The sequence below is a fragment of the Chinchilla lanigera genome, unplaced genomic scaffold (genome assembly GCF_000276665.1).
Source record: "Chinchilla lanigera isolate Chin_1 unplaced genomic scaffold, ChiLan1.0 scaffold00048, whole genome shotgun sequence".
Lineage (NCBI taxonomy): Eukaryota > Metazoa > Chordata > Mammalia > Rodentia > Chinchillidae > Chinchilla > Chinchilla lanigera.
In genome coordinates this window covers 11,648,404-11,661,435 of record NW_004955449.1, presented here as the reverse complement: position 1 = coordinate 11,661,435, position 13,032 = coordinate 11,648,404, and the positions used below count along the sequence as shown (strand labels likewise).

At 33.6% G+C, this 13,032-nt stretch overlaps 1 protein-coding gene across 1 annotated transcript in view; it reads right to left on the bottom strand.

The window, feature by feature from the left end:
• Window positions 1-13,032, bottom strand: part of Fap (fibroblast activation protein, alpha) — a 70,419-nt gene that overhangs the window by 32,821 nt on the left and 24,566 nt on the right. The window contains exons 9-13 of the mRNA XM_005393316.2: window positions 12,394-12,514; window positions 11,296-11,450; window positions 9,000-9,103; window positions 7,251-7,386; window positions 4,584-4,628 (exon numbers count right to left, since the gene is read on the bottom strand). Of these exons, the coding sequence (XP_005393373.2) occupies window positions 4,584-4,628; window positions 7,251-7,386; window positions 9,000-9,103; window positions 11,296-11,450; window positions 12,394-12,514 (561 nt within the window). The remainder of the gene's footprint in view (window positions 1-4,583; window positions 4,629-7,250; window positions 7,387-8,999; window positions 9,104-11,295; window positions 11,451-12,393; window positions 12,515-13,032) is intronic.

The window sequence follows — 13,032 nt, the reverse complement described above, 5'->3', positions numbered from 1 at the left end:
CATGAACATTTAATATTAAAATTCACTTTGTCTGATGAATCTGTACTGATGTATCTATTACCCCAAATTCATTTCCACCTGGAACATCAGTTTTCGTTTGGAAATAGGGTCTTTATAAATGTAATCAAGATAAGAATTGAAGATATGATCGTACTTGATTAGTGGAGACCTTACATCACTAAGAGACACGGGGAACAAGACTATGTGAAAACAGAAGCAGTAATTAAAACGACAGATCCTATACTCCGGTTTCTCTTCAGAACATCTAAATCTTTCACCTTTTCCTAAAATGACAGAGCTGTAAACCAAGGCAAAACACCAAAGATTAACAGGAACCCTCTGAAGCTGGAAGAGACAAGGAAGAATTAATCCCTGGAGCCTTCAGAGGAAACACAGCTCCATTAATGCCTTGATTTCAGACATCTCTTCTCCAAAAAGATGACAGAAAAAATTTTTGTGGTTTTGAGCCAACATATTTGTGTAATTTATTACAGTACCCCTTTGGCTGTGAAGACCATTAACCTAAGGTTGTCTGCATACTTTATGTTCTATATAATGGACAGCAACCCAACGGCAAAACCTAACTTAGGAGTACCATAAACAGTCAAACTGCAGCCAAATACAGGCAGAAAACTCAGCACGCTACGCCCGAATATGGCAGAACCCTAGCTGTAGCAAATCAAGTGATTTCTCTACTTTGCTCTGTGTTCAGCTTGGTGCTTGCATTCCTAGGTGGAATTCTCTGAAGCTCTTCCAGTTCCGAGGGCTGCCTGATTCATGAATTATCCTTGGCTCGGATAAACTCTACTAAATTTGTCTAAAGTTTTTCTTTTAATAAATCTTTAACAAAACTCAAATAATGAGAAACTGATATCTCCTTATATTATTCTTTCATTAGTTTCATCAACAAGATCAACTTTGTTAGGATTTTTCATAATGAGACCAAAGAATTTAGGTGAAGTTAAGAGGCAAGAGGGCCAGGAATAGGAAACTTATTTGCATTTTGTGGATGCATATTTTTAGTATAGGTCCATGACAAAATCATACTTTCATTTCAGAATAAAGTTTTGCCCAAATGGTGATATAATTACATACTAGACATCTTTGCAATGTCTGGCTCTTAGTCTTTAATGTGAAAGACAAAAATTGGGTCTACATTGTTTTAGTCATTAAAATGAACCTGAGTCACATACCACTTTAAGGTAACAAAGTAAAAAACAAAACAAAACCACAACAAAAAAAAAACCCAAATTATTCATGATATTTGCAGTGAGTTAGTGAAGGGGCTTTAAAAAAAGTGTTGTTCTGAATTAAAATTCATTTTTATTGAAAATAAAAAATTAACTAGGAAGAGTATTATGCTTTAAAATATTAGAATCAGGCAAACAGGAAGAATCCTTTGCTAAGCAAAGACTGTTATCTTTCATTACGCACATCCAAGACAGCTGCTTTTGACGAGCAGGTAACTTGGGAGAGGTAAAGAGAGTGTGAAATATTTCCGCTCTCACCTTGCCAGAGCCGGGCCTGTAATGTGCTTTGAGTTAAGTGCTTCTTGCAGTGTCACACCTGGACCTTAGATAAGCACAGGCAGTGCTTTCCTCAATTTTAACAAGTCACCTACACTAGTCCTTGAATTCGCTGATAAATTGCTCATTTCCAGGTGAAATTCAAAACCATTTAAAATATTTTCCTTGGAAAGTAAGATTATTTACCATCCTGTCCTATGGCATACGGCTGATGCCTAAACTGAGTTCACATTTAGTCAAAAGCTCAGGCTTCCAAACATCAATTAGAAAATTTAATTTTTCAGCCAAGAGCTTTCGTCAACAGTCTAAAGAAAGTGTATGGTTTTTTAAAAGTTATTTTAAAATAGCTTGAGCGTGGCTTTACTGTCTATGCATTATGTTTTCCATGTTTGTTTTCCAAACTGAGAGGATTAAACCCTAAATTCTTTCATTAAAACTTCCTCTTTTGGGGCTTGAGCAAAAAGAAATTTAGTTAAAACAAGATGGTTGTTATCTTTCTGACCAAATACCAAAGATAAACATAGGTTGTTTATCCCAATTATGACAAAGAATGTGTCACTGCTGGAGGAAAGACTTCTCAAGAAAGCAACTTGCTAGCTCTGTGTTATAACTAGCAAGTCAGTTACTTTGGGTAAGTCATTTAATCTCATTTTAAATTTTACCATTTATTGATTTATTTATTTGTTTTGGTGAGAATTAGAAGCCAAGTCCTCGTGTATGTCAGGCAGGTGCTCTGTCATTAGGCAGCTGTCCCCCTAGCCCTACTTTAAATCATAGATGATTTCCAAAATTCTCTCTCAGTTTAAAATTCTGATAAATTCTAAAATAACCACTTGTCCATAATTGCTCTTTAAGTTTATACCAATATCACTAGCCTGTTTGCTTTCTCTAAAGACTCTTTAAATCTTTAAACAAGGGCTGGGGGTATAGCTCCATAGTACATTGCTTGCCTAGCCTATGTGAGGCTCTGGGTTCAAACCCCATCACCACACGTGCACACGAATATTATCTGAGCAAATGTGTAATTAACAGACATTTCTAGTTGTTTTCCAGATTATTTCATTCAGTCATTTGTTTATAAGTTATATCTTATGACTTGTATGTTTGTGCCCTCTTTCAAAGGGAACAGGAGAATTTATAAGGCAGGAGGCTTGAAAGGGTGTGAAAGCTATTGCTGCAAAGTTTTGACAATTCCTCCTTTAGAATTTAGAAGGTTCGCTGACAGGTACATTTTAAGAGATTGAAAGGAGTACACAAGAAAAATATATTGTTCCCAATATAATTCTAAAGCTACAGATATAAGTGATCTGACACAAAATCACATGTCCCAGATAAAGACCTCATTCATTCACTAGATTTAACTGGGCATGATTTTAGACTTAACAAAGGGGCCTCATCTCTTAAATGATGCATATGCTCTTCCACTTGGAGTCTATTTTAAAAAATATTTTACAGCTTTGCAAGGCATTTGTGCATTCATTCATTCATTCATTTTTCCAACTCATGTTTAAGAAAGTAAGGTACAATATGAATCTTAAAAAGTTTTTAGAGACAATTTGTCTCAAGGGACTTATAAGGAGAACTTTCAATGGATAGATTCTAAAATGTTTCAGAGTGTGGTTTGAGCACTGCAGCATTTTCAAAATAAATGTACATGAATGTCCAAGGTAATATCATTGAGAAAGCTGTTGGGTCTATTGTTGATCTGTTTGTAAAATCACATCATCCAATATTTATAGAAAATCTAGCTTCATTTTAATCATGCAGAACACAAATGTCTTCAAGTGCTTCCTTATCATTCTTTCCTAGAAATCTTCAAACTGAAAATGGATCAGTAGATTAACTTTCCTCTTCCCTCAAATTTTCAAATACTGATTTAAGAATAACCCAGTTGAACAACAATGCAGAAAATGTATAGAATATTTTTCTTTCACTGAATACTGCTAATTTTCCAGTAATAATGTAATACAGTAGAAAAGTGAATTTGGATAGGACTTACTTACTTTTGAAAAAATTATTGATCTATGCTTGTTACCTCAGGATGTAGTTGCATTTAAAATAGTAACTACTCCCTAGTTAATGAAAATTAATATCTTTCATTGAAGACTGAGTATACAGACAGTGGCATGTAGGCCCAAAACCAGTGGAACAGGAAATGTACAATAAAACAATGTTAATATCTGAAGACTTCTACTTATCATGTTCCTCTTGCTAGCCATTTTATTCCAATTTTATTAGACTTACCATATTGGAATTGATTTTTGAATTTTTTACTGTTCTTATGTCATGGATTAGTGTATTAAACTAAGTTCTAAAAGTTTCTTTTTAGCATATTGTGTCCAAATCTCAAAAAGCAACCTTCTCCAACTGATATGATGGCTGAATTCAGTAATGTGCTTGTAATAAGTGGCAACATCTACTTCACATTCACTTATTCTATTCCTTATGTTTACGTAGGATAAAGATGCAATCGCTATTTCTCTAAAACATGACTTTATACTAAAAATCTTCAGATAAACCTACACAAAACTTCCAGATAAAAATAATTACATACCATAACTCTACACATATTTTTCATATTTGACACCAAGTTGTTACTTAAAAACTGGTATGAATATGCATCTACTGAAATCAGCTCAGTTTTTATGAAACTTAGTATGAGATAGCTTGCCTTTAAATTAGAAATATTCATAATGTGCTCACTTTTCTTGAATTAAAAGAATTTTCTCTGGTCAGATTGAGATTGTGTCACCTCTTGAAAACTGGCCTTTGTTTTATTGATTTAAGAAGTAATATCTTATAGACACCACAGAGTAAGTTGAAAAACTTAAATTTGGGACATAAAGAATACGATTTGTTCTCACTAGCATTCTAAAAATACAGATACTGAAATTATCTGGCACAAAATCACTTTACAGATCACTACCTCTGTGTTTTTTACCTTGATGCTTTTTGAACAAAACAAGTAGTGCCAGTTTGGATATATTGTAATTAACCTTTGATAGCTGAGAATCTGTCAAGTGTTATTAAAATATAAGGAAAAGAGCAAAATCATACTCCACCAGCCCAGCCAGTTCTGCTTTCTTCTACATGTTCCTGGGTCTAAAAGACAAAAGATCACATCAAACATAGCATCAGTAGATGAACTTTTTTCTTAAATATAATCTGAATATTTGGAACCAATTTTACTGCCTGATCAGAGTCTAGTCACCTAACATTAATCTCAAGTTTAAGATTATAAAAGTACTTCTGTGCACATGGATCATATAAGTGCTGGATTCTTGGTTGTTGTTACAGCAGTCAGCCTACTTTGCAAATACATTAACTTGAAGAATGAAAGTCTTAAAGAGGTTAAAAGAACTAGAAAGGTAAGGAACAGTCAATAAGGCAGAAGGAGACCCAAGAGAAGGTTTACTGTCATAAAAGCCATGGGCATAATACATTTTTAAGTACCTAGTTTGAATTTTCTCCTGTAAGGATAGGCCAGTACCTCAGAGAGAATAAGACAAGACTTTAAAAAAATGAAATTTTTATTACTTATTTTTAGCCATACAAATATAATCAATTTGAATACCCTCTTCAGAAGAAAAATATAGAAGTTTCTCAGACTGCAAATTTGTAATGAAACCTCACCAATATAATTTCCACATAACTACTATTGCCAGTTCCTTTTACCTTTTTATTTTGAGAATGACTCTCAATATGAATAAAATATTGGTAGGTCATTTAACCTTAAGTATGATCGGTTTTCAGAACACAAACACGTCAGTGTGGAAAATTCAACCTTGCTGTTCTCAAATCTGAAAATGTATCCCATGTATTTATCAGACTATTTTGAAATAGAGAAATTCTATGTTGATTCAGATTTCTGCCTAAAGTTTATATTTCAGAAACTTTCATACTATATTGAATATGCATTTTAAGCGCTCTGTCTGTTTAGGTTAAAGATATCTCAAATTTTGATAATGAGAACTTCATATTCTAAAGCAATGAACTTTTAAATGATGACTGAGTAGCTAAGAATTGTGTCTAATTGATGTCTTACAGTTTTCAAATGAATAAAATTAAAGCAGTAGTTTCTGATAGCGAGACTTAGTGAATATGTTAAAGATATATTCAGTATGGTAGAAATTCACCAGTGGTTGTTATATTGCATATTGTCTTTACATCAGTTGCTCAGATTACCAGATATAAGCACGCAAAATTGATCAAAATACAAAAAAAATTAAGCACTAACTGTTCTTTTCAATAAACCACCAGACATCAGCAGTACAGTTATCCCAACTATCCTTCTATGTACATAAAAAAGATACATTCAGCAAAGACTGACTAATTAGACCAATAGTTTCTAACTAAGCACAATTCATATCAGCCTATTCTCCAGTCTCCTCTCTCTCTCCTTTTGAGGGGCTATTGAACTGCATTAAAGACAAATCTTTCTGTTTTCTGTATCAAGCTATAAATAAGATAAAAATCATCTTCTAACGTATTCCTCTAATTATCAGCTTCTAACATTCCATCAGAATTAGTCAAATCATTTTCACAGTAATGACTTAAAAGCTCTTTTTACCTTAGGTAATGTTGACTATTATACTTCTAATATGTGTCCTAAAAGAGGCACCTGACATTTTCCTTGCAAAACACAAGGTCCTAATTTCAAGATGGAATTTAGTGATATACTCTGATTGCTCTCTGTTTTTCTTCTTACTTTATCCAATAGGTTATTGTATAGTTGGTTTAATGAAAGAGTTCTTCATAATTTACAGTCTCATAAAATATACCCATCCAATTTCCTATTTAGAAAACATCTTGGATTTCTTGATGTATAAGATAAGTACTTAAGAAGAAGCATATTTCAGAGCTTTTAGATTCATTAATTTGAATTTGGGATTTTATTTCATTGCTATTTGGTAGTAGGTTTGTCCCTAATTTTTAAGGACCCACTCAAAAAAGAGAAGGTTCTGTCCTGAAATGTCTGGGTAATGGGAAAATCTGATATAATATTCCATGTCATGATCCCTGTCATCCACTTTTGATTTAAAAATGGAAATGCTTGGCTTTCTTTCGGTAATACCTCTTTCCTTTGAAATTTTTATTTCCCAGTTTTGACACTGAATAGAGCATGACCCATTCATGTATCTTCTCTGATCCTCTCATCCTGCCCTTATGTGGGTTGAACACAAGGACTTCGCACTGAGCTGCATCACTAGCCCTTTTAATTAATGAACTGAGACCAGCTCTTGCTAAGTTTTTAAGTTGCCCAGGCTGAATTCAGACTTGCGATTCTGCTGCCTCAGTCTCCCAGAGTGCTAGGATTATAGGCAAGTGCCACTGTGCCGGCAGTCTTCTGTGATTATTTTATGTAAAACATCTATTTCTCTAGCCCACACATTTCATAATTTTGCCTTATTTTTCTTTTTAAACTGTTAATCTTACAATCTCAGAAGATGGATGATCATCCTAAGAACCAGATACCTAATTTTTCCAATGTCATATTGACTCAATTATGTATATTCAATTTCAAGTTAAAGTTATTCAAGAAAACAGCATGTATCTTATTTATTTAATAGAAATGTGGGCTCTATGAACACAGAATGCATTTTCTAAAGTAGTCCCTTGGATGCAGTAATTCTGGCTATTAAATATAAAATGTTAATTATAAATGAGTCTATAATATTGTGCTTACTCTCAGAAGTACATAGCAGTGGGGTTAATATCTCTTACCTCTGGACAGTCCCACGTATTCCAGTCTTCCTTAAAATCACATATAGACAAGACTGAAACATTCTGAACTCTTTTTAGCCACTGCACACATATTCTGTTATCAGTAACCCATGTGATCCAGCTGATATAATAATCACTGCAAACAAATCAAAGCATGCTGTCACAACCATGAACTCATATCCCATTTAAATAATTACATTGTGTATGTTATCTAAAGGCTTTTTTGTTATTATGGGATACATAGTAAATAAGGAATACAAGATTTTTGAGTATTAGCTATGTCTGTTGACTTAAAAATATGAGTATTGATCTAGTATGTCATATTTGAGTTGTTGCTCTATTTTTGTACTTTTAAATCTTAGAAAATAATGTAAAGCATGAGGCTAAAGATACTGGTCCATCTAAAAGGGAGGAAAAACATTAAATTTGCATTTTGCATAGCGAAAGACAAGTTTTTACTTTTTAATATGGTAGAAAGGATCAAGTACAATGAGAACACCAACTCTGCCCCCAAACAAGTTTGTGCTGGAAGTCAGCTTTTGGCTGTGATCATGGTCAGGCATTTAGATTAGGAGAATCGTCAGGTGATGTATATGAGATAATTCAAATAGCATTTGGTACATAGTTTCAATGAAAGGCAGTGATGATTACTTGACTCTGATGATATGTTGATAGAGAAGATCAATGTTAAATGAACCATATAATTTTGGAGATTTCTACAGTGCTAGAAAGAGTCCCAGGCCCAAATCTAGGCACTATGTGTTGGTGGTTATATAACCTCAGGCAAATTATTTAACTATTCTGTGTTTGTTCCTATATAAATTGGAAATAATATTACCAATTTCAATCTGTAAAGACTAGCTGAAAAGGCTTAAGAATTATGCCTGCTATGTAACAAGTATTGTTAAGATATGTTTAATATTTTAGATGTTAAAACCAAGCTCTTGACTCTTAGGATGCTGTTCTTTCTATCAGCCCAATTTCCAACTAAGGAGAATGGTGATTTTTTTAAAGGATGTATTCAATCATGTTTCCATCAATAAGATTTGGTTGGAAGATAAAGTAGTCATTTTTAAGTACCCCAAAGTACCCAGAGAAAGCCTTTAACAAGATTCTTTTCCTTATGAGATTAGATCAACTTTTCAGAACTGGCTGATTCTTCTCCAGGGGGCAGAAGGAGAATATCAACCCTTGATCTGGAAATTTGGAAGAGGTAAGGAGGCTCAGAGGTAGCGGAGACCTCTTTCCCTCACCCATTTCAACCAGAAAGACCACAGAGGACTGACTGGAGTTGGGAAAGTTGCTGTAATCAGGGTTAATCAGATAAGATCTACATAAACCATCATGCTGGTGAGGTGAGAATACATCTCCCTGTTTTGTCACACATATTCCCTAAATATAATTCCACCACGTAATTGAAAAGACACAACTTTCTGCTAAAACAAGCCAATATTTGGAGAGTGCTGGCTTTTCTCTTCCTGTTTACTATGAACATATGATGCACATAGATCTACAACCTTGGTTGAAGGAAAGTATACCAGGCTTGAAAGGAGCTGTGCTGAGGGCATATATCATATAGGAACTGCATTATCTCCCTGGTGAGAAAAGTTTCACTTAGATTGTTTCCAGGGTCACTTTTATTTCTATAAAAGGGCTCCTTTTAAAAAAGCAACTTGTGAGTGTAAACCTTGGTACCACAAACTCTAAAGTGCTAAAATTCAGTTCAAAAATAGAGAAATCTGAGATTACCTTGAGGCTATCATTTCTGGAACTGGCACTTCTCTGGGTCCGGCATACTGAGGGTAGGTGGTATCAATAATAAATACCCGAATGGTCGGATTCTTAGCCCCTGCCTGCCAAGAAATAGAGATATACAAGCTCATATAATTCCACTTCTTACCATGTCATAGATACTTTTGAAATTTAATCATATTTTTTATAACCACACAATGCTAAGTATATTACCTCTGCTACTCTATATGTACACAGGAATTTAATTTTATTTTTACTTGTAGGGCAATTATAAATGTTGTATCAATCAGAGAAAAATACATGTTTTTAAGTACTTGATGAAAGAGTTTTGATTTATAAGGGAAAATACTTGGGACATAAAACTACAGTTCTATAATCGACATTATTTTCTGATTTTCAAGACAGTCCTCTCGTCATTAGAATAAATAACAGTCTCATTGTTTGCTGAGAAGTGTAGGGCTGGAGGAAGATTGGCCTGAGAGGAGAATGGAAAGAAGAAATAAACGAAGCATACTTTTTGCTATTGTCGTATTATTTGGATTACGGCAACTACCAAAAGCTGAGTAAGCTACTCCCTCACTACTGTTAGCATCTCAAAAGATGAGGACGATTTCACTTCTAAATAAAGTACCCATGGGATTTACACTTCTCTTGTTTTGTACTTTCTGTGCTACTGTATGCCTAAGATTTGCATGACAGTATTGTTCATGCCTGGACAGCTTCTTAGGATTCCTGTTATTTTAATACAGAAAGATAGTCTTAGAGTTACAATAAAATTTAAATCCACAAAGTTTAGATACAGGGTGTTCAATGATTCAGTGGTGCTTGAATTCATCTGAAGAAATGTTCAGTCTCTTCTCAACTTTGTTGGTTTAGCTGGGAAATCCTTGTCTGTTTGGAATTTTCCCTTCTTCCTACCCAGCACCAGATGTTTCAGAAATTCTAGTCTTCAAAGAAGCATGAGAATTTGGTCCCAATTCTCCAGTCAGTGTAGATACTCTTTGGTTCTGAGTTTTCTCATCTCATGTTTCTGCAATATACTGTCTCAAAGATTCCAGTTCTTTTTACTTTTTATTTCTTTCGTCTCAAGAATTGGTCCTATCACTACCAAATATCTTCAGTTGTCAGATTTCTATACAGTCCTTGGGAGGTCTCCTGTCTACACATTAATCTCTTACTTATGCCATTCATAAATTAACTGCTTAATTTCTTTATTATGGTTCTTGGGATTGAACCCAGGCTTTGCAATGAGCTATAGCCTGAGGTTTCCACCACCCCCTTTTTAAAGTAAGTTCTTGCTAAGGCTCTAAATTGCCCAAGTTAGGCTTGAACTTGTGGTTCTTTTGTCTCTGTTTCCTCGAGTGTTCAGATTATAAGCACCATGACCAGTTTAAACATGATTGTTAACATAAACATTAGGCTGTGTGCAGTTGTAGTTTTATCTCCGTGGCCTATTTGGCTTGCTTCAGAATTTCCTTGTGCAAATGCCACATCTAGCCATGTTGTGACATATACGGACCTTCTGGATCCATCTGCAACAGTCCTCTGCTTGAGAAGTAAAATTAGGGAGCAAACGACTCAAAGCCATGTTTGAAAATCATATCCAATTCTTTGTACGAGAGGTGAATTAATTTATGCTTAATTTACCTCTTTTAGGTTTGTAATTTAAATTAAAATTAGACAGTATTCTTCACTCTGACTTGGCTCTTCTCCTGCACACTTAGGGCTCTTCTCTGGAAACATAGACTGAGTAAATAGAATGTAGAATACTACCTCCAGAATGATCAACAAGCATGAATTTTCAGCTTATACCAGCTTACTTTCTTTAATTCCTGGAAGAAAGTAACTGATGTTCACAAACTTAACTTTTGTATCCACAAAAGACTGGAACTTATGTCTGCTTCTACCTGACAGAACATCAGACTCAAAATTTTTATTTCCCATTCTAGTTTTCATTTACATGAGAATTCAGGGAACTGCAAAAAAAGAACTTTAGCCTGAATTTGGAACATGAAATATAAAAAAAAAAAAAATTAAAAATAAGCTTGTTTTTCTTCCATGATTTAGACCATATGTTTTTCAAAGATTCTGCAAAGACTACTTCATCCAGCACAACCAGATGCCCAAAGCAACAAATGTTCATATCAACAATAGAGCTCAGTACACTGTTTGCCTTGCAGCGCACAAGGACAAGTGACTCTCCCAACTTGCTGATCCCACGTCTATTCATGGTAATGATTGCTCACTTGGACTCCAAAGAAATGAAGGCTTCTGCTAAAAGTATTCAGCATACCTTTGGGTATGGAATCTTTATCGTTCTAGGATACTGTTCATCACCATAATAAGAATAGGCAATCACTGGTATATCTGTATCATTAAATTCTACATATGCCAAAAAATTCCCATTAGGAGACCACCAGAGAGCATATCTTGAAGCAAGCATTTCCTCTGAAAAATAGATACTTGCATATTAATTACATCTTACTCAAAATCATTGAAAATACTTCTAAATAGCTATTTAACCATTGAAATAATTTATTTGACATAGATGTAACATAAGTCATACTTTGGTTATTAAAAAAATACGTAGTTTGAATTAAGAGAACAGCTTAACCCTACATCTCAATCAAACACCAATTAGTCTTGTTAGCAATTGACATTAATCAGAAATGTAATTTTAAAAATATATAAAAAACACATCAAAAATAATTAATTTTTCCCTCAGGGAAATTTTTTGGTTTCTATAATAAACCAAAGTAGCTAAAACAGGGAGAACTGTAGTTTACTAAATAGTGAGATAACCATTTAAAGTTGAGTTTCTGTCCTGGGAATATCTATCTATCTATCTATCTATCTATCTATCTATCTATCTATCATCTATCTATCTACTGTTCTACCTATCTAATTAGTTGAGACACATTTTTATGTACACATATATGTTTATGAAAACAGATTAGAGATTAGCAGATCTTTTAAAGTACAATGAAATCTTGGATCCTACATGACATACAATGAGGACAAAATTCAAGACAGTATGAAAAACCAAGAACATTTCCCCTTAAAATAATATAATTATGTAGGTTTTTTGGAGAAAAAGATTTCTTCCTCAAAAAAAAAAAAAAATTAACATAGCACCAAAGCACCAAATACATATTGAAATATAAATTATTACTGCCGATTTATAGTGATGTTTATGAAAATAAATGCTACTAATCTTCTGATAACAAAATTTTTTTAGAATGTGCACATCCTGCTTAAGACCTAATAGCAGCTTTTAGAAATGCAAGCACTCATCAAACTAAAATGCCACTCATCTAAATCTTAATGAACATATAAAATTATTTTCAATCAAAAGCCTAAACAGCAGCAGTTGAAAAAGGATATAATTTACCTTCATAAACCCAGTCTGGGATACCATTAAATATTTTATTTTCTTTTCCATTGTATGTTATTTGAAAAGGTGGATCTTCCGGTCTTTGTTTTAAATAGATATTGTTTTGATAGACATATACCTAGAAGCAGTAGAAGTTAGTTAATAAGAGGAAATTGCTTACCAAATACAATGAAAGCTATATTTGTTTTAATTGTTCACTTGAGACCTTCAAAGAGTGGTAAATCAGTTGCAAAAAAGACCTACACTAAAATATTTTAATAGGTTAAAAACCCATATTAACATCAATTATAGTTTAAAAATCTATATGAAAATAAAGTCTAAAATCATTTTAGTTTTATTACCCAAATAAATAATTATGCATATTGACAGAATGTCAAATAAGTCTCTGAATATTAATAGCTAGCCAGATCTAATCTTTATTTAGAGCCCTTAAATAAGAGCTTGGACAAAATTTCATGTTGTCTGAAGCTAGTCTGGGAAACTTGTGAAAACCATATTTTTCCTGAGTTTTCTGGCACAACACATTCTGGCTGAGTATAAGGATAAAGTTTTTGACTGCGATATTTAAAGAAGTCTATCCATGAGCTTGAGATTTTGCGGAATTCTCAGATGGGTTTCAATTTATCCAAACTCTTC